This window comes from Haemaphysalis longicornis, unplaced genomic scaffold (genome assembly GCF_048455015.1).
Source record: "Haemaphysalis longicornis isolate Haplotype H1 unplaced genomic scaffold, Haemaphysalis longicornis Haplotype H1 scaffold_10, whole genome shotgun sequence".
In the NCBI taxonomy this organism is placed as follows: Eukaryota; Metazoa; Arthropoda; class Arachnida; order Ixodida; family Ixodidae; genus Haemaphysalis; species Haemaphysalis longicornis.
In genome coordinates this window covers 75,781,195-75,807,157 of record NW_027526204.1, presented here as the reverse complement: position 1 = coordinate 75,807,157, position 25,963 = coordinate 75,781,195, and the positions used below count along the sequence as shown (strand labels likewise).

The 25,963-nt window shown below is 49.8% G+C and overlaps 1 protein-coding gene across 1 annotated transcript in view; it reads right to left on the bottom strand.

Annotated features, from left to right (window-relative positions):
• The window catches only part of LOC144159903 (apical endosomal glycoprotein-like), a 58,303-nt gene that overhangs the window by 10,813 nt on the left and 21,527 nt on the right, over window positions 1-25,963 (bottom strand). Inside the window, exons 4-6 of the mRNA XM_077691559.1 lie at window positions 25,322-25,400; window positions 11,260-11,412; window positions 2,457-2,660 (exon numbers count right to left, since the gene is read on the bottom strand). Of these exons, the coding sequence (XP_077547685.1) occupies window positions 2,457-2,660; window positions 11,260-11,412; window positions 25,322-25,400 (436 nt within the window). The remainder of the gene's footprint in view (window positions 1-2,456; window positions 2,661-11,259; window positions 11,413-25,321; window positions 25,401-25,963) is intronic.

Sequence of the window (25,963 nt, the reverse complement as noted above, 5' to 3'; positions counted from 1 at the left end):
CGGATGTCTATCGGCGAAGCGCGGTGCCACCGACGGGGTATTCTATTGCAGGTCTATCGCTCGGATATATCTCGTATAGAGAAACAGGTGCTCACGCAGCCCCTTCGCAGGACATACGTGCCATAGAACACCCCTTGTCAACGTGTCTTCCAAGAGTACTGAAGAGGTCAACTCAACGAAACGCTGGCATTAGGCTGCGGCGGTGTGTTTGCGTGCCTGTGTGTGTATATACTGTGTGTGCATGTAGGGGTTGGAAGTGATCTGTGATGGTACGTGAGTCGGTGCAATGCGCACCTCCGGCTGCAACAACGCGGCATGTGTCAGGGCTACCGGCTGGAAGAATGGAGCACGTGTCAGTGGCGGCCTGGCTCTCGCTCCAGAGCAGGGGAGAGAGGAGAGGGGCATGTGACCGAACACACCCATGAAGGGGAATGGCCCCGCATTGTCCTCCAAGCGGGTGAGGCTGGGGTAGAGAAAGAACAGGTGCGGCACGAGGCACGGTGAGAGAGCGAGCGAGACCAAGCTTGGAAAGAGACGCAACGCGGATGGAACGGGGCACGGCACTGGGGGAAACGTCGTAAGACTTCTGGTCTACGTCCCAGATCGAGGCAACTTCGTCGCCATCCACCGCTACGGTTCCGGGCGTCGTCACCTGGGCTCTGGGCGTCGTTGCTAGCACTGAGTCGGCCTGCGCTACCGGTTACCGGGCTCCGGCGTGCCCAACGGTGCGTGACCGGGCGCGTGGAGGAGACGAGCCCTTCGCCGATCCGCCTGAGCTCCTCTCCATCGTCGCAACCTTTGAAATCGCGTCAACACCGACGAGAATCGCTGCGAGGGCGACGTCGGCGACCCGCGTGCAGATCCGGCTGGTAATTTTCGGTTATTTTGTTTTGCGTGAGTTACCCGTAGCGCAATAAGAACATTTACTATTTCCGAAAGATCTCATGATGACGTTCCTTTTATCTTTATGTTACAAGCTAGAGCAATGCACGGGTCTGATTTCAAGTCCCGAGCCCGCTTTGTGAAGCCCGAACCCGACCCCGACCCGTAACACCAAGCCCGGGCCCAGCCCGGGCATTCATAAGTGAGCGTTGTCCTGGCCCATCGTCTCAAGCCCAGACCCGGCCCGGTGCCGGTAATTTATTTTGAGAATAAGGAAGGCATGTGTGTGTGTGACCAGGGCCGGTCTTGACGCTAAAGATAATTTCTGTATTATATTTGGTCCAGTGCGTTCGTAATGGGCAATCAGACGGAGCATCTAGTCTGTACAAGCACGTGGTGAACTGCAACGCAAGAAATAAAGATTTCAAAGAGCACGTAGTTTAGCTTCCACCGTCTGCAGTTGACGCCACATCGGCGTAATAAAAGCTGGTATTCTTACACGAGAGACACCATTACCTTTTATCACTAGACTCTCAGAAACTTCACGTGGCTGTCTCGATCGCAAGTTGGTATTGCTAAAATTTTCAGTACCCCATTTGCAGTACCCCTGCAGTGGTTGTTAAGCGGTGGTGTTTCTCTAGCACGCGCGTTTGATTTCCAGCCACGGCAGCACCATTAAATTGGTTCTACATCTAAAACGCACGTGCACCTGTGCACCTATGTGCGCCTATGTGTATGTGCATCTGGAGCTGTGCACCTGGAGTTGTGCACTATGTACATAGGTGCACAGCTCCTTGTTGTCTTAATTCCTTCCTCGCTAGGGGATTGCTTGGTGACGTATCTTTGGTATGTTATACATCAAAATATAAAATCTTGATGCAGTACATGAAATGACAATAAAATTACAGTATAGTGAGTATCAGACCTAGAAAAACACGTTTATAAAACAATGTGTACATCTAACATCAAGAACCGCGTAAACGTAAACTCAGAATATTCATTTTTGTGCCATTTTCTTCACTTCACGTCGGAACTATTAGCGGCTGGGCCCATGAACTCAAGCCCGACCCTGGCCCGGGTCCACGGCGTCCAGCACAAACCCGGCCCGGGCCCGCGGCACTAAGCCCGGGCCCGCCGATAATCGAGTTCGTGTGGCCCGGCCGGGCGTTCGGGCCGGCCCAGGCTCGTGAAGTGCTCTATTACACACACGTACGTAATCTCTCGTTGTCAGACATGCTCGTTTGGTTAATCACAGCAATTGCGACACAGTAGTGTAACTTATGAAATTTAATGCGTACAAATTACTGCATTTGTGTGTAAACTGTGATCATTCTGTGAATTTTAGACCTGTGCTTTGTATAATACATAAGAAATGTAGTGATGACTTTGCTATGTGCTATTTTTCTATTACATTTGTGCTATTATGCTTAAATTTGTGAACAGCCGTGTTACTACGGACACATTAAATGGGGTGGCTGAGGCCTCTGTCAGGCCACGTCCGCCTTTAGTCTCAGCCTCCCCTTGGTTTTGCAAAGAAATAGAAATAAAAATCAAAATAAGAAATAAAAAATTACCTGTGGTCGCGTTTTGCTGCGAAGCAGTCTCTAAGAATGATTGCACGTCCCGAATAAGCTGCAGCCGGAGACCACGGTTAGGACTGGCTTCCGGAAGGGAATAAAAAAAGCGTAGGCACCGGTTCGGGTCCTTGCTAAGAACCGGTGAGATGAGCGCTCCGGAAGCTTCTTCCCCTTTTGGTATCCAAAAAGCTGTGTAAGCTCCTGAAAAGCGAGGTAGACCAAAAGTATATATCTTTTCATCCTTTCATCTGTAATAACATCAGGACATCTTCTGGGCTGTGTTGCACATGCGCAGTTACATCTTCCTGTCGAATGCATCATAGAGCTGCTAGCACAGCCCGCTGATAAAATGGCAGCTCCCAGGACGAAGAAATTAAAAAGGTCTATACTTAGGTCCAATGTAAGCACGTTCAGGTCAACTAGTGGTTGAATAAACGGGCCCATAAAATAGAGAACCTTTCCTTACATCAAACGTTGGCGTGTAAAAAAACAATTACAACGTTTTCGTTTCAAATAGAAAAGCGCTGTAAAAACCACACGGTAATTACGCCAGATTATAACACAAAATAATAACGTGATACAAAGACACCAGGAAATCGATTATTCATGCGTTTTCTTGCCGCTGATTTTATGCTTCTGTGCGTTAGTGGAATTTTACACTAAACTATTGGGGGGTGAATATTCATGAGTATTACGCAAAGAACGATTGAAATTTTTATTGAATGTTTAACATTTCTGTATTTTTATAGGATGAGGTTTGCTACTTGCGAGATTGTTTATATATTTGGTAAAATTTTTATTTGTGTTATTTTTACGAAGCACACCAGTAAGTAGCGACCGAAGCTGCCTTCAGGTAGGTCACCTATACATTCGCTTTTGCATGTAAGGGCAATCCTTTGAAACTAAAAGGAAAATGTACTGTCTCCCGTAATAACCTGTGAGATGTAATTGTCAGTGGGAAAGTGTGCCGGCATTTATTAAACATTTTTTATTCACTGGAGTTTATAACTTTTATTTCTCTCATGCGGCCACTGAGCAATGCAGTGTATTCTTATATTAATACCGAGGTTTATTTTCACAATGTAACGCAATAGGCCAGTCAATTTTTCTTGCTATGTTTTGCTGCTTTGTCAGCCATTTCAGTTTGCTACTTCGCTGCCAAGAGTGCCGCTGTGGCTTTTATTGTAACTTAACGTTATTTATACCTGGTTTTATATTTTGATTGCACTTGTTTAGTTTTGAATATATTTGCGTTTCGACTATTTCAATTGCTCATCGCTTTTATGGTTGAGAGGCTTCACAGCCCCTAGTATCCCTAGGAAACTGTACGTTTCTTTGTAGATAGTTCGGAGGTATTCCATTGCTTTAAAGTGCGATCCGGGTTCCTCAAAGTTTTTTCTGGACTCCGATTATCTGTATTGTTTGGTTTGTTTATTTGGCCGGCCTTATCTGAAATATGGAGGAGGCTACTTGATCAGCCTTATCTTATTGTGAGCCGCCTTTAGGGGCTGTGAAGTCTACCTGCGAAATGCGTTGAGTATGTTACAGTTAAACCTGGATATAACGAAGTTGACAAAAATTCGCAATTTTTCATTACATCCGGGTATTCGTTACATGCAGCTTTCGAGTTAGGGCTCGCGCAAATGAAGCAGAGCCGAAACCAAAATGCTAGACATAAGTGATGGTGAACTATGTGTTAAGAATTTATTCCACAGTGAGAAACCATATTATTTCCGCCTGCTTCTCCCTCACGAGCTGGCACCGCACGACACTCCAAAGAAGCAAGCTCACTTACCCAGTATTCACAGAGGTAACTTTGTATCCCTTTGAGACTTTTCGGTGCCTTAATCTGTTTCAAGTACCAAACTTATGCTGGAAGGGTGCCTTTTCGGGAACTTGATGCTCTTTTCCGCAATCATAATTGTTGAGCCGTTGCTAGCTTGGATACTGTATACCAGGCGGCAACGTTCTTCTTTCTCTCCTCGGGAGACGGTATTTGAAAATGTGAGGTTGTCTTTAAAAGACAAAACTTCTCGTTCTCTGGCAACAGAACTCATCACCGACGAACCCACACCACAGATAGCAGTGGAGACTCGCGACTACACGTCGACAAGGAAGAAGCCTAGCACTTATCCGACACTACATTGCCGCGGGAAACGCACCGTAGTTTGCGGTGCGTGCGGAGATCGCTAAAGTAGCGTATTGCAAAAAACATTGCCTCATCAGCGTAGCGGATTCGTTACAGCAAGGTTAACCGTCGCAACGCCTTCGTTACATAGAGTTCGCAAACACATGGGTTGCAATGGGGCGAGAAATGTGGATTTGAAAAACTTCCTTTAATGTAGGAATTCGTTACAAAGAGGTTCGTCACATCCAGGTTTAACTGTATGTGAAATCTCTCTATCTGCTGTGTGCAGCTCCCATATATCCACCCTACTGCTTATTTTGTCTTCTGCCGAAGCGCGGTTTTACCAGAACATTTCTTGCGGCAGAAAGTATGTACAATGTTTCAACCTTTTTATCGATCTTTAAGTTAATTGCTGTGACATCTGCTATGAACTGTCGCGGCATGAGCTAGAACACTGCAGTAGGTCAAAAAAACACACGTGAGACGTCGTAGGTTGCACTTCTTAGAAACTCGATAGCATCCCTTTGAAAACGACCGTTTCTCGTGTTCAAACTACTCTTCAAAAAACCTTCAAACAGTCTTCAACATTTATTGATATGAGGATAGCCTGCATATTGTGCTTCGTGGAACAGTTCACGTGAACTCTTTTTTAGTACTCGGTTTGCGTGTTGCAGTTCATGTATAAGTATTTTTATTACCGTACACTGTATGTACTCCTGTCGTTCCGCCAAATTGATTTTATTGTATTTGATGGTTTTATATTGCTATGACATATGAAAAGGGTGTATTTTTCAGTGCCTTTTTTTGCATATACCCTCTTAGCTCACACGCCGTTCTTTGCTCGACGGGGGCAAGGGCCCTGTCAAGCTGCTTCTTGCAGCTTTTTTCCTTGCCCCTTCGATGTACCTTTTTCACGTCGATGTACCTATGAGCGAAATAAACTTTTGATTTGATTTGATTTGATTTTAATGTTGGTGATTAAATATCGTTGAAAAGTGTATGAAGTGTTTCGGTCACACTGTTACTGTGACTGTGAAAAGGCAAAAAAAATGGACTGTAATCCACTCTGTGAAGGTGGTTGAACGCTGAAGATGTAAATGACACACACAAGGATTACCCATACGGCGTCTCTTGAATTTACCCACGTGGCTCTGCAAAGAGTGAAACCAGAAAATTTGCCAGCCTTTACCTGGGATTTGCGAAGGGCGGCGTCCCCAACGCAGCAGCGTCAGCAGAAACAAAACGGAGAGAAGCTTCTTTCGAAGGGTGACGAGGAGGGCGGCACGCGTGGCTATGGCGTCATCTCTCTTACGGCCGCTTTCAACTAGTCGTCGCGGAATATTTCTGCGCCAGTCACCAACCTTGGCCTGCATTTCGCCTCGGCTTCCTGTTAGCTGTCTTCTTGCCCTCTGTCAATGTGACCATCATAGACAACTTAGTCACATTGTCGGAACTACTTGCTGCCTTGTCTTCCGTAAACAAGGCTTCTGCAACCGGCCCAAATGGCACCCGATATGCTGCTCGGTCGCACCTTGGAACAAAAGCTAAAAGCTTCCTTCACGACACTTATAACCACTGCTGGGAAACGGGCCCTCTCGACACGGCAGGAAGCATGGTCATCTTGTTCCTCTACTCAAGCCAGCAAAATGTTTACTGAACTTGGCTTATCCACCTATTGTACTCCGAAATTGCATGCGGAAGCTGATGGAGGTAATTGTCCTTGTTCACTTAGGCTGGACCTTGACAAACCGGGATGTGTACTCCCGAGCCATCACTCTATTCCGGCAGTTTCGCAGCAGCATTGAACACGTGCTTGCCCTTACCTACCACATACAGAGTACAAAGCCCTGCGTCGCACCGCTCGAACAGTGTTCATTGACATTAGAGCAGCCTCTGAATGTGTGGAACACGAGGCGATACAATCTGAAATGGAACCGCTAGGCATCGAAGGTCCCATATATACATAAATATTTGATTACCTCTCCGAAAGCTCTGTCTTAACATTCACGAACGACGGTGAAACTGCCTATCACAATGTCACGCGAAGTGTTACACAGGGTAGTAGACTCAGCCCAACCAAATTTAACATCAGCCTGTGAAGTTTTTGGAAAAAAACTTTTCTAATGGGGGGCATATGTGAGGTGTGACGCTCGTGATGATGGCGACGACGATGACGACACCGTGGCGCGAACTTACCCACCGAGTGCTCGTGGTGCCAGTGCGGCCTGCGGGGATTGCCCTCAGTGTGGCTGCGCCGACTGGGAAGAATTTGCAAGGCACACATGGGCTGGCGTGGGCCAATGAGAAGTGACCACAGTCGAGCAGCTAGGGAGACCAGGATAGAACAGAGGAAAATGCGGGGAGTGCCGTTGCCAAGCGCCCTCCTCTGATTATTGGTACTGTGGCATGTCTTATTCGCCACAGAATTCGTTAAAAGAACCTACGAAGGAGTTTTCCCCCTCACCACAAATTCGCGTTCCAAACAGGACGAGGGCGTTTGCGCATCGGAACGCCACGGCAGAGTAGGTCACTTGCGCGAGTGCGCAATGAACGTTCAGGATTTAATTGCCGCAGGGGAGCGTTTAGGGTGACGCGATGGAGAGTTACGGGCGTAGGTGGATGATGCTCTCGCGAAGGCGTGAGCTGAAAGAGCAGCCGAGCGCGAGGCTACTCCAATGCGACTAGAGCAGGAAGAGAAGAACCTGCTGCTCAGACTTATGTTAACAGAATTTGGGAAGCTCTGGGTTAATGGGCGAAGAGCTCTCAGAGTGCGTGCTCGCGCAAGAAAAAAGAGAGCGCCAGAAATAATCCCAGAGCTAAAAGCCCTTAAAAAGGTAGAAGAAATTGAAAAGGGAAATTCGCACCTTCGAGAACGGCTCTCGAAAATTCCGTCCAAATAGAAACGGATGCTTCAATCGGTCCTTGACACTGACACCTCTTAATAAGGGCACGGGACATTAAACTTAAGTGCTTGCTCACCTGTTGAACCCGAGATTGAACATGACTACAAAACTGGTCTGCACGACATTCCTCGTCAGAAGCTCCTTGGTGTACTAGAAAAGAGGCCTGCCCGACAAGAGGTTGTACGATCCCAGGTTTCGCCCCAGATAGTGCCGATGAGTTAGTAAGAATCCGCGGCGCGAGCTAACAAACCAGGTATCCATGCGAAGAAGGCTTCGAGAGCGCGGAAAACCAAAAAGGACAGAAAATATTGTGGTCACCGCGAAGAGTGGAAGGTTAAAGCACATTGGCTTTTCAGAGAAAGCTTCCACGAAAACAAATGTAAGCTTTCCCGCATGGTGCCGACAGACTTTCAGTGCGTTCCGAACGGATCGCGCCGCTTGTAATGTAAACGGAAAGGATAGTCCTTACTCTGTTAGGCGGATCTACAAAGGCTGCCGAGAGTGGCACCACAGCCTCTGGAAGAAAAGGGACCAACTACCTCACGGATTGCATTTGTTTGACTTCTTTACCATGAATAATCAGGCTTTCCCTGTGTAAATACAATCGTTAAGTTTGTGTATTGAGTGGGTATCGAATGGCACCGCAAATCACGCGGTGTTTTCATTTTTAGGACTCATGAAAGACGTTTGGTGTATGACTGTCGGTGGGGTTCCGCGATTGTACGTGACGATGTGTGACGGTACTGTGGAAGGCATCAGCCGTTACGAGTGCCCACAAGTAATTTTTGTCGCCTTCGTGTGAAGTTTTGGGGAAAAAAATTACACCATCTTCCCACGCGGGAACCCTGAGGGGATGCAAAGCCGTGGAGTAGTAGCGTGTTAATCGGTTGTTAGAGTAAAGACACGTGCAGTGGCGTATAAAATGTCTTCTTTATCGAGTAGTGGGGAACGTTTTGCGGCTTCTCGTTCTCGAAAAGTGGAATGCGCTGTTCGACGCTGGCGTTTCGAAGCATTGTCACGTTGCCGAACGCCATCTGGATCAGCTACTCGGCGCTGCCGTTTCAAAGAGGCTTCTCATTCTCGAAGCGAGGAATCCGCTGCTCGACGCCTGTCGTTTACGTTCGGCGTCGCGAGCTCTCCTCTGTGCAGCCTTGTCTTCGGAGGTGGTCGCGGTTCTGACAGTGTGCTGGCTTGCACTAGTTGAAGGTGTGCCAGCCAATTCGCTGACGGAATCGTTGGCGTCCATTTCCACTCATCGGACGGCGCAATACCGAAGAAGCAACTGAGCGGAGTGCGCACCGGGTTGATTTGCTGAGCAGAGGGAGTGGAGAGGAGGAGCAGCGCACATGCGCGTGATTGGACAGCTGGTGTGGAGAGGGGAGAGGAGGAGCAGAGCGCGTTGCGCACATGTGGTGTGGAAAGAAGGAGGGGAGAGAGTGGTGTTATCACAGGTGGTGCGGAGAGGGGGAGAGTGCGGACGCCGGACGCCGACGGACGACGGAGGGTCGACTAGGAGATGCTTTGCATCTTTTCTAAGAGCGGGGGGGACGTGTGTGAGGTGTGACGCTCGTGATGACGACGACGACGATGACGACAGCGTGGCGGGAACGTACCCACCGAGTGATCGTGGCGCCAGTGCGGCTTCCGGGGATGGCCCTGAGTGTGGCTGCGCCGACAAGCGGCCACTGCCGACCAGCTCACGTCCTGTGGTTGTGGTTGTGGGTGGCGGGTTTCAAGGGCAGGAGGATGCAGGTGGTGCGGCACAAATTGGCATCGATTATATTGGTTGTCCTGAAGATCAGTTCACGTTCACGCACTCGGAGTGGGGGGGCGTGGAAGTCTAAGTTTGCGTTTACAGTCCTTGCTGGCTGTTGGATAAATCTAGTCCGCAAAGCTGACACTTTGGCTTACACGTGCGGTGCGGCACAGGGTTCTATGCATGACACTGTTTGCATATGTCCACTTGTGGATTGGGGCAGACGTCCTGTCGGCGCCCGAGGAGAGCACAACACAGGGAGCAGCACTGGTACGATCGCCTATAAGGTTTGCAGCGTGTGAGTATGCCGTACACCCTTACGTAGAATGGCAGGTGTGGGCCTTCAAATGTGATCACTGCTGTGGTCTAGGCGCCGAGCATTTTTGCATCTAGGATGATTGGTCCAGTTGTGACGATGGCTTCGCGCAGTTGGTCCGGTGTGATGCCGGGGTCAATGGCATGTATAATCCCTCGAACGGTACCGGGCGGTGGTTTCAGATATGCGGTGACCAGGAAGGTGGTGGTTCCAAGCTGCAGGGTCGTGATACGCCGTAGAGCTAGTACGCAGTCTTCGTCTGGTGTGCTCAAAGTGACGAGATTTGGCTGAGCTTGTGGTTGCGTGATGACTTGAGCGTACAATCGGCGTTTTGGGATCCCGCTAGCTTGTTGGATGCTGCGCATGAGTGGTCTGTCGGGCCATGCCGCGATTCGGAGTCCCGAGCGGGGGCGAGAGACGATCTTATAGTTGCTTTCAGGGAGTTTGGGCGCAGGCGGGATACGAATTAGGGGTTTTCAGTGCTTACTTGTAAGACCCGCTTGTGCTGCAGGTGGTGGCGGCTGCTTCGGTGACTGGTGCTCTCGTAGGATTTGTCCCCAAGGGTCATGTTTTGGGAGAGTTCGGCCGTTGAGTGTGTCCAATTCAATTGTTTCTTTGGCAGGGGGGCACATCAGAAAAGGAAAGCATGCGCGCTGTCCATCCGATCGTGCGCGAGCAGAGCGAAGGCCGGAAGCCGAGTGGGATTGAGGAAAGTATTGTTGAGTTCAATGCAAGAGGAGCGCAAGGGAAGGGACAAAGCGTGAGGCGTGGGTGTGGAGAGCGTAGAAGGGGCTAATCAGGGCAGATGCGGCAGGCAACTATCGCTATGGACGACATTTGCAGTGAAGCAAGCAGATACGAAAAAAATGTGCTTAGAGGCAGAATTGATACGGCCAGGTTCCCTTAGAACCTCGTGTTTCTAGGGCAGAAGCTCTCAGCGCTCTCAGCACTATGGAAACTTCGAAAATGATGGAGTGGGCGGTATCACACAAGCAATGGCCGGTACCCAGCAGGCCACTTTTTCAGTGCTGCAGGAATCCAGTTAGGTAGAGTGGAGCATACGCTGCGAAGATGAAGCCACGTGTGGTTGGTATTCCCGAAGTGCAGCATGCGTACAAGTAGCAACTGAGAATCATTGGCCAGAATCTGAGAAAACACAGCGTGTCGCAAAAACGAACATGGAAAGGCCTGCTAAACAGGCCGGCAGTAAGCGAAAGGGCAGAGAGGATGCTGCGTGTTACGAACTGAAAAACGGCAAATGCATGTAAGTGCCATGCTGTCAAAGCTGAATATTTTTAAAGGCCGTTCTCCAAGTTCAAGATTCGCTTTCAAGGCAGACGATTTATGTTTGTGATAAGGTTGTTTTGTTTCTCTTACCCATGCGGGTCTTCTTCTCCGGTAGACACGTCAGAATCTACAGGAAGTCGCGGCTCTTAACCGACATACCCTATGTAAGTGAAAACCACGCAACTTGTTGCGGGGAAATTTGAATGTCATTCGGCATGTTTGCTCACGCGAAACATTTTCTATCTTCGCAGCACAACCTTCTTCACAACGTGGACTGTTTAGGTTTTTTCTCATTTTGTTGACAGAAAAACAAGAAAAACCAGTTATAATTTCGTTGCGCTGTGCAAGCGTCAGCCCGCAGCAGCAAACGTCAGCTTATACAATAATATTCTTTTTTTACTTTTACATACCGATCGCGGTTCCGGTTGTGTGATCCCGTTGCATGATGTCTGATTGAGGAAACTTCCGAAGCACGATATGGCGCCACATGTGTTTCTTGTTGGTGGCGGCATTTTTGTACTTGCACTGCGAGAGGTCGAACGAGCACGAACCATCCGCCGGGGCTGAAAAAACAGGTGGTGGCGAGTTCATGTACAGTGCATTTGCCTGTGTTAAAACCTGCATTTTGCGTTTTCAAATTTAGCTGAACACACACCCAATACACACCTTAAATTATATATATATATATATATATATATATATATATATATATATATATATATATATATGCAAAAGATGTGAACAACTTTGCGGTAAACGTATTTATTATAAATCGCTGCAACAGTTTCGGAAGTAGAACTTCCTTCTTCAGAGACAATCTTACAATGCACACAGAACCCTTATGCACACTGCATGCGAGGGATTTGTGTCTTCCTCTCCCTCTTCAAGGAGGGGAATACGCCAGAAAAACAAATCCGGTAACAACACGACACTGGCCGGGCTTAGTGCTTAGAGGGAGAGGTTAAAAACTCAGGATAAAAAAAAAAACAGGAAAGGCGGGGGTTTTAGTGAGAAAGCGGCATGGGTGTGGGAAGAGAGCGGGAGCAAAATTTTCTGTCGGGCCGCTGCGGCTGTGATGAAAATGAAACTGGCAACCAAAGTACAGACAACACATGTACACAGATGGGAAGGGCGCAGCGGTGGTGTAGTAAGTAAGGACGCGGTCTTGGCATGGCACTTGTCTCATGGGTTAACACCGAACAGACCATTAGGCGGAGATGCATTGTTTTTACCAAGAAACCGGTGATAATTCTACTTTTTGTGCCCTTTGAACGTTCGCGACATGGCGGCAGCACGCGGCCGCCAGCCGCGAGCCGCAGAGCGGTCAGACCGCGCGAAAGACAGGGATCATGTTACACAGGGGCGCGGTGAGTTCGGATAAGGCGACGAGCGCAACGTCCGTCCTTGGCGGCAGCGCAGAGCAATGTAAACGCACACATACGGCGCGGAATGCGTGAAGTTGAATGGAGGGCCGAGCCAGAAAACCACTAAATTACGCCTCTGCTATGTCTTAACAGAACGCGACAATTCCAAGGTACGGCCAGACTAGCACTTCCGTTCAACGCAAACTCCCTCTCTCTTCTAGATTGTCCCAACGTGGACAGCATTTATCGCGCAGCATGTCGAGTGCGAGGCTTAGGCGGCTTTTTTGGGCGGCGCTCCCGCTCGGTAAGCGTCCGTTGTCTGAGCTAATGGTGGGTGGTCCTGAAGAAAAAAAGTAAGTGGCAAAAAAATCCTGATATGATGGGGGAATGCGGGTGACACACTGCGAATCCACGACCTATTGTCAATCAACGTCCGTGGTCCTCCGGAGGCACGACTTGCTGCCAGCGCTCTCATGAATACCATGAGTCAGCGTTTTGACCTTATAAATAAGATACGATTCTTTCTGTTCGCGGTCCCGTTTAGAGTGAAAACTGGTCTCTAGCAGAATGACTTTAATTTGGTCGAGTGAATGTCCTGGGAGGCTGACTAGTCTTGAAATGGGCAAGTTGGGTTGGGTTTTAGCGTGGGAATAGTGGTTATTAACGCGTTTACGGAAGGCTGTTTCTATTTGTACGATGTACTGCATGCCACAGATGTCGCAGTGAAGCATGTAGACGACATTATGTCTGTCACAGTTTAGATCCGCCTTTATTTTGAATACGTAATCTCCGGAGCTGACTTTAGCAGTAGTGGTGGTTGTAATGTGTTAACAGACCTTACAACGCGTTTTCTTGCATGGCTGGCATCCCTGTTGAGTGCCCTCAATGGTAGTCGTCTTGGCTCTGACTAACATATCTTTCAGGTTTTCTCCGCGGCGATGAACCACTCAGGGGGGGGGGGGTTGGGAATATTGAAGACAGTTGACTGCTTTGTCGCAGTATATTCAAATGGCTCGAAAGATATTGTTAAGCTTAGGCAACGCAAATGAGTGGGTGACGCGAAGATTTGTCTGGCTTCCTTCATTCCTGGGATTCCCTCCATGTATAATTTCCTCCTGATTTAGGTTACGGGCTCTGTTGATGGAGTCGTCGACCACTGCTGGTGGGTACTTTTGAAAAATGAGGGCATTTTTGAGTTGTTGGGAGTTCTGGTCAAAGTAGGCGTTGTTAGAGCAAATTCGGAGGTATCTGTGGGCGTGGGAATAGGGAATGCTCATCCTGCAATGCCGTGGATGGTCACTTTCATAGTGCAGGTACTGCTGCCTATCTGTGGGTTTTCTATATAGTGCTGTGATCGTGGTCGTGCCCTCCACCTCAATGGCGACGTCGAGAAAGTTTACCAATGTCCTTGAGATATTGTGCGTAAAAGATAAGGAAGGGTGGACCGCATTGAAATCGGAAATAAACTTATGTAAGCTTGCCTCGCCATGCGGCCAGACAAAAAAGATGTCATCCAGAAATCGCTTGTATATGAGCGGGCGAACGGGCTGAGCTTCCAAGAAGGAAAAAGCTTCGAGGACGTCACCGTCGCCCTGGAACACCTACCCCCAACCGTGGAGACACTGGTGCTCCACGTCGGAACTGCTGATATAGCAGAAAGTGAATGCTTGAGCCTGCCTCTTCCTCGCACCCCGAACCGGCGCCGACGAGAGAAGACTGGCGATTTGTCAGATTCTTCAACTGCGAGGCCTCCCATTTTGTGCGAGAGGTCCACCGCCTATGCCAGCGGAAGGAGTTGGGGGCAGACGTGCGCTACATTGACCACGCCTTCCACGAACTACCGGCACAGAGGGTTTTTGCTGCTGACGGGCTGCCCGCAAGTTTTGAGGGCGTTGCGCTGCTGGCGGAGCACTTTCGCAACGCTATCTCCTTCAGGGCGCTCGCCTGGCAACAGAGACCCTTCAAACCACGACCACCGAACAGTCCAACACCAGGTGCAACACCGGCACAGCGAGAATGTCAGCGGGCTTCCCCTTCTCCACAGGTCTCTCCCACCACAGCTGTGACCCCGAAGACTGCGCCACACCGGTGTAACGGGGCACGCCGTGCTTCCCTTCTGATGACTGCCGCGGGCGTTCGTAACGACTGACTCCGCACAAGTAAAAGTACGCACGACACGACCCTGGCCGCGCGCCTTCCTTTTTTTTAGCAAAAGCATAGATAAGCGCGTGCGCTACAATTTGCACAGTGCTACTTTAAAATCATATGTCAAACATGTAAAATACCTAAAGAACTGCGGCTACGGCTGACACCGGAAATGACTGATCTAAATGCAGATAAAATGCCACGGTGGAACAGTATCCTCGGGGGCGCATCCTTGCAGCTAATGCAGGTAATAAAAGGACACGGTGAAAGAAAGTCATTAGAATTACAACGATTTGGAACTGCTCTTAGGAGCAGTCCGGAGATATCTGAAGTGGAAAGAATGGAACTCAAGAGATACGAATCACAGAAAGAAGGAGATATAATGAACCAAAAATTAAAAAGATGCGGAGAAACAATATCCCCATTCCAGATCATTCCTTTAGAGAGCCGGGAGTTGGATGATCAGGAAGCTAAACCAGAACTAAGGATCCTTCCATTCCGAAAAATCCCACTGCTGTACCTTTGGGTGAGAAGAAAAGCGTATGGCCTGTGCGTCAAACCACATCTGAAAGTACAGCCCAACCAGGATCCAACGTTGTCAACCTATCGGACGTACCTCTCCTAGAACCGGAACTTAAACTGCTAACAAAAGCTCTCACATTTTGTCTCTCTACGGCTAAATTTAATGAATTTTAGCTGTACCGAGATTTAGACAATTTTGCAAAGAACGTGCTCCTTCGTAAATATTTCTACGACCGGGAAACGAAACCAGACAAAAACGTTCCGGGAGCATCATACAAAAATGCTGGACATCGAGCGATTGTCGGGGCAAACATCTCGAAATGTACATACCGGCCGTTCAAAAAGACGTGTTGAATGCATTAAGGAAAACAAACCCTTTCCGCAACAACCTATCAACCGATGAGCGCAAGGCCCTTTTCCCCCTCCGCCATCGTGATGACATTGTTTTAAAGCCGGCGGACAAGGGCGGAGCATTAGTCGTAATTTATAAAACCGACTACATTAAGGAACTGCTCCGACAACTGAGTGATGAGATTTTTTATGAGGAACTTCCTGCGGACCAAACACAACAGTTCGTATCGAAAATCACCCGTGAACTCACATGACTTCTTCAAAATGGTGATATAACTAAGTACATGTTTAAAGCAATGACGCCCACCCAATCAGCAACGTGAACGTTTTACCTAATTCCCAAAATTCCCAAAACTGGCAATCCAGGCCGCCCTATTGTCTCTTGCAATGGTACTCCAACAGAATCAATTACCAGCTTTCTTGATTTTACTTTGAAAACCGCAGTTCCCACGATTCCGGCCTATATCAAGGACACAAACCATTTCTTGAAAGAGATGTCTGGACTGGTTATCCCCCCTGGCAGCTTCCTGGTTAAATGAATGTCTCATCGCTGTACACCAATATCCCCAATTATGAGGACTGTGCACTTTTAAGCCCAATTTTTAAGCGTAAATAATTGTTTTTGTAATTATGACACGCAGAAACTGCTCCTGAGAGTACGACCGTTCGCGTTTCAAAGGCCTTTGAGATCCTCAAACGTCAGTTGGTGGTGCTCCTTTGACTCAAATGGCATTTCAACAAAAGCCTTTCAAAAACGTCGTGTAGGAGCACAAAGGTGTCATTTGAGTCAAATGACATTCGACCCAAAGGCCTTCGAACCGCTCTGGTAGCATGGGTATTAACCTTCTATGGCTCCTGGAGCGACAGCGTTACCGGTGTCTTCCTGGGTCGGCACGAGACAAGCACGCTTCCCCTTTAAGGGCTCCTGGAGCGACAGTGCTGCCGGTGTCTTCCTGGGCCGGCACGAAACGAGCACGCTTCGCGCGCCTTCGAAGTTTCATCGTTATCGGCAGCGCCGTGCGTCGGCGGGTCTCGGTGGGCCGTGATTGCAAGCAGCCCACAACCATCCGGGGAACGTGCATCGACCTCATCTTCAGCAACTTTAGGGTTCATTCACTACAACAGCCCTTGAGTTTACATTTCACAGACCATAAGGCGGTCATATTCAAAGCGGAACGCCAACTACAGCTCGACGTCAATTACGTTGAACATGATGATGATAATGCTTACATAAAGACAAACTCATACCACGTACAACGACTCTCTCTCTTGCTCTCTCTCTCTAATGTCTCTCCAATCTAACACCCCTCACCCCACTCCAATAAAATTACACCATCTTTCCGTAGGGGAACCCTGAGTAGTATGCGAAACAGCCATGGGGTCAACACAATTTCCCATTTCGTAGTTACCGTAAGTGAAAGATGTGATAGTTACCATGGAAACAAAACCGTAAATATAACGGTAGCTACGTACCTCAACCTCAAGAAAACGACGAACTGAAAAAGAATGGGCACTTGAATCGAACCCATGGCTGCTTCGCATACTGCTCAGGGTTCCCCTAGGGGAAGATGGTGCAATTTTTTTCAGTGTTCTTTCTCCCCATCGTTCGCTCGTTTACGGCGTCGCCGCAAAACCCCAGTAACAGCCACCAAAGTGGTTGCCCAAAAAAAAGGGACATAAAACATGTTTTGATGCCGCGAGACAACGACGGAGGTTTTAGGGATTGCAATAAGGGGGTGGGTCTCCAGAGACAATGGTCCTCATAGATATTGTTCTGGCATTTAGCAAAGTATATACCAAATCTGTAGTATGAACATACAACAGCCAGCCCAGGTCTCTGTGATGGTTTCGCTAGAGCTCGCGCTCAAGGCAGAAGTAAGGGTAGGTGGACAGTAAGGTCCACTTATGAGATCAGTGGCCAGGCGCCCGGACTGCGCGTGAGAACTCGCCACTGTGTCTGGGGGCCCAGCACTGGGGACTCTACGCCGCAGCCGTCGCCAATTCGTCACGGTGCGCACGGGAGACGGATTGTCTGGCACACCGAATGCCACGGGGATGATCCCCCATTGAGAACGCAGACGGCGCCGCCGGGTTCCGCGTACCGTCGATGTGACGCGTGGAGGTGGTGGGATTACCGGCGACGAAGCGCGCGCCGCGCGAGACACCATTGTTAACGCTCCCCGGCCGGCATAGTGCACTCTCGCCGCCTTTCGCTCTCACCCCGCAGGGTCGCGCGCACTTGCTCGTCCGCGAGCGTGCCATTGACCCAAAGATGGCGGCGCCTCATTGAATATTCCGTAGCGCGCTGAGTGACTGCTGTCTACGTGAATTTGGGCACTTCCTTGCGCATGTACGAACCCTACAGGGGCGTTCCCGAGAGAAGGCCGAATTTGTTTTGTCTGAGCGCCGAGCTGGGCAGTTCCCGGCGGGACAAGGAGTCTCTACCGTGAAGCTACGTTGGGAATTGTGAGCCCCCTAGGATAAAGGTTAGGATCGCGTCCGAAGTTTAGGGTGCAGCGCCGTACCGGGCAACTAGACAGATCCTGCGGCGAGACAGGGTCTCGGGCGCCGTTTCTCGAGCGGTTTGTGTACGCTCCAAGAATAGGAGAGTTAGACGAAGTTGAGACGTCGAGTAATTTGTGCGCACTCGGAGCTAGCGTCTAGCTGAAGCTTGAAGTTTTTCCTTTTTCTACTCATGTACCCAGTTTCCCTACTGTAAATAGCTGTATATAAACTCTTCGTTCCACTTAATCAACCCCAACGCCTCGAGTTCGTCAATTCGACCACCGTCTCCAAGAACTTCAACACCATCGCCCTGCCAGCCTCCTGTCAAATCAACCGGAGCCCGGGCGATTGGATTCCTGATCAACACCGGACTTCAAGGAAACGAACCAACAACCATCTTTACTGGTGCAGCCGACAGGATTTGGCAGAACAAATCACCAGGCCACAACCAGGGGCAGCAGGCAGACGCAAGCCCGCCTTCATCGGCGGCAGCCGAGCTCCGCGCGGAGAGGAGCGGCAGAGCCAAGCCAGCGCACGGGGCCAACGACGCGGCAGCCAACCACCGAAGGTGTGGGTGAGTGGGATTTCTCGCTCTTCGTCGTGGTGGCGCTAAAATCGCCGCGGTGAGCAGACGTGTCTCACATCGGCTCCGCCGGTTATGATTATTTGTGCCGAGCCAATTGGAAATATTGACAAAATTGTGCTATACGGCAACGCAGCTCCACCTACAGACTCGATCGACACCTACCTTGGTGAGCTGCATCAATTTTTCACCGACTAACTGGGGAACATAGATCTCCCAATGCGGCCGGCTTGCTAGGCCTAACCTAGGCCTAGCGCGACATCGGGCCGGGCGTACCGACGGCGGCCGCAATGATGGACATGGCAACCACACCGGAAGAGACAACGGCGGCAATGCACACCGGCAACACCTTATCAATCGAAGAAAGCTCTCAAGCACCAACAATACACGTGAACCACGACGACGGACGTATGGCGGTGGCAGTAACCGGCATAGACCCATTATCGGCGGACGCCGAGGGATGGCAGGTGGCAAGGCGACGGCTGCGACAACGAGCGACCGGGGCGGTTAGCGGTGAGTCGGTCCTTGCTACTCCTGCAGCCTCTAAAAGTCAGGCGCGTTTCGCGAGGCAAGTCGCAGCTACAATCACCAGGGCAGAACGCATGTCACATACGCTGCCGAGAGAGGAAATCAAAATTATACTTATACCCCGTGGAGGGCTAAATGTAGGCCGCACCGAGGCAACCAAACTCATGGCAGCCATTTTCGAGGCTGCGGGAACCACATTACAAGAGTCCAGAGAGGACACTATGTGCACCAGTGTTGCCCAGAACATCATTGTGATAAGTCCCCCGCACGAGTGCGGAGCACAAACACACGAAGGTATCGGCCTGCTGAGAATTGAGAGTAAGGAGTATGAAATCAGCGCCTACTCGTCAGCGCCCGATGGCACCACGAAGGGTGTCATTCGAGGTATCTCTCTTTCAGACACAAAGCAGGACTTACAAGCGAACATAGTCAATGAATCAAACCCACTCGCGCTTGAAGCGCACAGGATCGGCAACACCACCACAGTAATAGTACCATTCGCGGGCACAAAGGTACCTAACGTCGTAAAGTATGGGGCTATGTTAGTGAGATGCAGCTTATATAGACAACATTATGAAGTCTCCCACTGCTGTGGCAAGTTAGGTCACCGCACAGATGTGTGCCCCTCTCCAGACACCAAGATATGCTTTGCGTGTGGAACGCCCAACCCGGGCCCCACACATGAACAAGTGTACAAACCCCGCTGCAAGCTATGCAATGGGGCGCATCCCACCGGTGTAGCGGGATGTAAAAATCGCTACAAAATCCCACACGTGGTCTCCCAGCGCCGGTTGGAGCGCAGGCGGGCGGTAGCGCAGCAGCCGCCATTGGGCCTAGCTGACTTTCCGCCGCTGCAGCCGTGCGAAAACGGTGTGAAACGTTTAACGCACAAGAACGCTGACGTCAGCAGGGCGGCAGCTGGCGGCACCTCGGCGGGTGGCGGCGCGGCGCATCGCAGCGGAGATGAAAACAAGCCTGGCCCGGGAGGGGGCGCGGCGTGGGCTGACGTGGCTGGATCGCATCCGACGGGAGGAGCCAACCCGCAGCAACCCAAGGGCAACCCAATGCAGCCATTTCCAGAGATGATCCAACTTCGCAATGAGAACGCGTGCCTAAAAGCGCAACTCGCAGAGCAAGACCGGCGCCTGCAGAAGGTCAGCAGGAAGCTAGACATGCTCCTTGCTGACCGACACCAGGACCCAGCGCGGACGCTACTGTCAGCGCGAGGGCAAGCGCACAAACAAGCGCAAGCCCAAGAGAAAAACTTAGAAGAAATGCATACACAAGAACCGACACATACACACGCCACAGGACCGCAAGCTGTAGAACTACCGAGGAGGCAAGACAGGATGCAAACACATCCCAAGAACCCGCACCCAAGGCAAAGAGGCGAGCTACATTACCAAGTGCGGTCGAAACAAGCCACCAAAAATTGGAAGAGCGTATGGACAGATTTGAAGAACTAGCCCAAAAGGGCCAAGAATGAACCAATAGAAGACTGGCAGCGCTGGAGGCGGCGACAGCGGACATCACCGTCCGCATGACCAACATAGAACGGATATTAACACAGATACAACACGTCATGCAACGACCCAGCGAGAGACCCCAATATCACCCCAATGAATGCCGCCCCTCATGGCCCGAACAGCGGTAACGCGGGAGCTCGTTGTGTGGCAATGGAATGCGAATGGCCTGCGCGGAAAGAAGGAACTATTGAAACAGTACATCAGGCAAGCCAGCCGGTGGCCAGACGTCATTCTCCTGCAAGAAAGGCACAGCGAGGCTCCCCTGGGCCTGCCGGGGTACCGGTCCTACGCCAGCCCGGCCAGCGCAAGAACAATTGGGAAAGGCGCAGGGCAGGGGGTTAGCACCCTGGTGAAGAAAGGACTTACATACATCGAACATGACTCGCTCCACAACAGCGCCATCGAACATCTGGCTATCGAAGTCGTCACGGGCCGCAAACAAAAGGAGAGCGTCTTCATCGTCAACACATATAGCAACCCGAAACAATTCCAGCAGCGTTTCCGAACCCTAATGCACAAGGTGAAGCAATTGGCAAAGGACAACACTGCGCTCGGGTGCGGAGACTTCAACGCATCGCACATGGCGTGGGGATACCCGAAATCCACAGCCAAGGGTCACAGCCTTTACGAAGAGGCCATAGACACAGAATATCAACTGTTGAACGACCCATCGACACATACAAGACACGGCACATCCACGCAACGCGACACCAATCCAGATTTGTCATTCTGCAGCGCTGCCGGGGCTTCCTGGCGGAACACGGGCGAGACACTGGGCAGTGACCACTGCGTTCTCCAGATTACGGTGCCACTGCGCAGCACAGCACCGACTCTCCGCAAGCAAACGATGACAGACTGGACCAAGTACAGGCAGAAGCTCGATGCTCTGCCCAAGCGCATTGACAACATCGACGAATGGATGCGCACCCTCAATGCAACGGCACAAGCGGCCACGACAGAAGTGGAAGCGGACAAAGGGACCCCACAAATCGCTAGCCGGCTGGCGCACCAGCTCGTCAGGGCAATGGGGCAGTAACTTGAGATGTACGATGGGTCATTTCCCACCTTCAAAAAAGCTACTACTATGGCCTCCCGCCATGACATCGGAATGTGCCCGAAAGCCATATCATGTATTGGTGGAGGACTGTTAAGAGTGTCTGCATGTAGTTGTTGTATCAATGTGTATGTGATGTTGTATGGGCCTGGAGCTGAGCACTTACACGTTTTCAGAGCAGCGCTCAGCTCGTGTAGTGAAAACAGAGCTGTAAGAAGTCTGTGATTTGTTGTTGTCGCGTAGGGACTTCTTTTCGCAAGAGGTGTGATGTTTCAGGAAAGTGTTTGTGCAATTTGCAGATCTAGACACGTGTTGGAAGTGTTGTACAAGTGTGTTAGCCTGGTCTTCGAGTGTGTCCCCTGTTATGCTAACCAGGGGTAGGCTGTATGTCTGTTGTCCTTTAAGGTTACGTATTTTTGTACATACCTTGACTGTTTCAGTGTACGAGTTAATGGGTATAAGAAATCAGTGCTAATTCTCCTCATTTGCCCCTCCAAGCACACGCTTTCCAAAAGCCTTTGCCCTTTTCAACGAGATCAGTTTATTGGACGTGGGATACCTGCGAAGAATACCCCACGCCTTCTTCTAGGTCTCTAGCACCCGCCTACAGTCCTCAGTCCACCAGGGCCTCCTTCAATTGCACGGAGCACCGGATGCCTGGAGAATGGACCTTTGGCGGCGTCGAGGAGGTACGCCGTGAGGAGTTGGGCGGCTTCTTGTAGCTGTGTTATGAGTGTGTGGTGTATTTCGGATGTTTCTGTAAATGTACTCCATTACGCTCTAGCTACATTGAACCTTTTATGGGAAGGTAAACTGTTTCGGCCTTTATATATGTATATTAATGCGGTTGGAAAGTGGTCACTACCATACTGGTCTGTGCCAACATCCCCCTCCATAGATGGAAAGAGTGCTGCAGCAAGTCGAATCGCGATTAGGTGTTGTGTCCTATATAATGGTATGTAGGCTGGTTTTTATTGAATTGGCATGTTCCCGAAGAGTTTGGACATTTTTTGATAAGGCGACCTTGGGCATTCGTGCGAAAAAACCACAGAGGGCATTATGTGCGTTGAGGCCACCTAAAAATGAATGGTGCGGGTATCTCATCTAGAAGGCCCTCAAAATATGAGCTAGAAAGCTGGAAGTCAGGGGGGATGTACAGAGAGCATAGTGTTATTACACTATTGAAAATTATGGTACGAATAGAAACGGCCTCAAGTACGGTCTGTAATTGGATTCTCTGACACGCCGAGTACTTTCGGGCAATGATGGCTACACCCTCAGAAGATATACCACCACCATGTCTTTCTTTCTAAATTCCATGTAATTATTCAAGAAATTTGCATGTTTGGAATTTAAATGTGCTTCTTGTACATACATGACACTTGGCTGATTGGAGTGCAGTATCTCGTTCAAATCGTCAAGATTTTTGAGAAGGCCTCCACAGTTCCATTGGGTTATGTTTCCTCTTCCCATTATTTAGTCTAAAAGCTACTGGAGTGTGTATGTTTGTGTGTTGTTTTTCGCGGCAGTGACTGTCGTCTTTTTTGGCTTGTCGGGAGGCTTTGTCATCGGGACACGTTCCTTGCGGTGTGCCGCCCACAAGAGCAGTCGGACGTACATTTCGTCGTCGGATGTCCTCAGTGTGCCCGACTAATCGGGCTCCTCGAACCGTGCACCCTTTTGGGTGCGCTTTGCCTGCCCGGCAACCGGCGAGGGCGTCAAGAACACCTTGGATGACAATGGTGGCGCATCAGGGGTGGGAGCTGCAACGGATTCCTCAATCTCCTTCTCCTGCGCGCCCTGACATGTGGTTTGGGATGATGGAGGGAAGTTCTGGATGCAGCATCACTCCCAGCAGACATGGTTGTCGCCACAACCACGTCTGGTGCAGCAAGCGGTGTGGGGACGGGATGGGCGGCCAGAGGCAGCCCAGCGGAGGGTGGGAGCTGGACCAGGTCAGACTCGCTGAACTGGGTCCCTGTAGAAACCCGATGCTGCTCCGCTCCACGGCGAGCTGCGTCGGCGTACCTCCCCAGAGGGTAAGAGGCGAACCTCTCCCGCGCCTCTGGGAGGTGTTTCCGTGACCTTGATGTTATCTTTTTTTTCAATCTGAAACCTTTCCCACTTTCGAGAGTATGAAGCATGTTGTCCCTGGCAGTTTGCACAGACGAGAGTTTGTGAGGGACAGTTGTCTGAGGGAGAATCATGTTGGGCGCACGTCGCGCATGTTAGTCGACCAAGCCAGGAGTTAGTGCCATGCCTAAACCTAGGGCGTTTAAAACAGTGGCGCGGTTTGGGGATGTATGGTCTGACGGGACAATGAATGAAGCCTGCATTTACTGAATCAGGAACTGTGCAGTGGTCGAAAGTCAATGTTAGATGTCTTGTTGGAATTTCCTGGGTATCTCGACGAATCATGATACGCCTCACTGCCCGCGTTGCGTCGGCGCGTTAAGCCCCCCAATCAAATAAAATCCATCAATCTGTACGCTCCACTGCTGTCACACCTTGGTCTCTAAGGCATTCCAGCAGATCTGTTTCACTTTGATTCATCAGATCAGGCTGAGATCACACCATGGAGCTGTTAAGACTGGGGTCGGGTGTGACCTTGATGTCCAGATTTGGGATGCGAGTTTGAGTCAAGAGAGTTGTAGCTTGTTGCTTGTCGATTTCTACAAGACATTCTCCGGTTCTAAGTTTCTTGGCTTTGTAGGATTGACCAACACTGCCCTAAAAAAGTTCGGGATCAGAAAGACAGACATTGTGGCAAGGGGGCTTGACGTGTCAACGGATTCCAATATCAAAAACCTTGGGTTGTTGTCCCGCTTTGGAAACTTCTGGTTAGCAAAGAAGCAAAGGGTACTTCGGTGAGGCTCCTTTTAGGGGCCGATCTTTGGATTTCGAAAATTTGGAAACCATAGGCATACAAAAAAGCAGGGGACGGGATACTTTCTTTATCAACCTCACCCTAACAGCTGGAGAGGTCCCGCAGTTCCCAGCCTGGTTAATGGACAGGGAGCCCATCTCCCGGAGCTTGACCTTGCCTTTGACCGCCAGCGTTTGCGGTTTCTAACCCTCCACCTAACACACATTGTCACGGTAGGTTACAACTTATGTTAGGTGGCTCGGGGACCGCGGTGTCACCAATACCGTCTCCAAGACCATTCCGGGTGCCCGATTGTGGGGACCCGCGTTCTATTACGCCGCGGGTTAGAATCCGAGATTTTTTCGCATGCTCACTAAAAGTGTATTTATACGCACTTTAGGGGTGGTTTTTCTTGTTCCAAGACGGCGCAGATTGAGAGGGGATGTTTCCCCTTTGAACTTGGCTGAACAAAGAAGTTAGGATGGCAGGGTGCAATTTTATAAGACAACCATCATAATCATCATGATCGCCAGCCTATCTACGCCCTCGGCAGGGCAAGGGCTTCTCCCATAGAACTCCAATTATCCCGGCGCTGTGCTAACTGTGACAGTGATAAGCTAATGCTCGTCTTTAAATGATGGCTAGCCAACAGCGAAACGACACGGTACGATGCCTCGCATTTTGCGATCTTTACGCGACACATGCAAAAAATTTTAATTATTCCCGTAAACGTGAAAAATGTAGTTTCCTTTTTCCCATACCAAAACGAGCTAACAGTAAGGTACTTGGGTAGGCAGAGCACCTCATAGTAATATGCAGCATAATATGCACCCGGCCAGCAAAATTGCACATGGAAAACATAAGCTAGGCAACTAGGTTTTGGGAGTGGCTTTTTTAAATGTCCTTGAGATGTCTGCTGCGATGTTTATCGTATATAGACGCGCAACCATGTGTCTGGTAAGATAAAGCAAGCTTTCATAGTTGAAGGGCCCATTGTTAGAAGTGGAGGGGAAATATTGTCAGCTTACGTTTTGGACATCTTCCCGGCGAAATTGAAAGGTCATCTAGAGCCACGGTGCCGGAAGTATAATCAGCCCGAATCGTTATCTGCACAAATACCACACAACAGGACAATTGGCGAAAAGTACGTAATGCTCGTTACAAACCAGCACTTCAATTTATTATGACTTCCAATTACCCTGTGCAATAAAGATAAAATATAAATGCGACACTGAATCATTGTGTGCAATGACCTACTTAACACCACTGCGAACATACTACCCCACAAGGCACCTAGATGCTCAAGCACTGCGATCAAAAGGGCAAGGTAGGACAAGCACGAGACACATAAAAAAATTAGACTCTGAAATGCGCTCTTCGTAGCTAGATTTCGCGAGCAAAGCATGTCGTTTTGCACTGAGGGATACAACCGCGTACATAACATTTCGGAGTTAACCTGACGAAAGGGACAAACAAACGATTTTGTGGAGTGTACGCTCTCCATTCCACATGAAAGATCTTCACTTCCAACATCTGGAAAGCTTGCAGGCTGGCTTTTAGATTTACCAGACTTACATGTGCTGCCAAAGCGACGGCTTGCAACGATGGTAGTGAGCCACACGACAACATACGTTTACGTGTACAGGAGATGAAGAAAGGTATATTTAAAA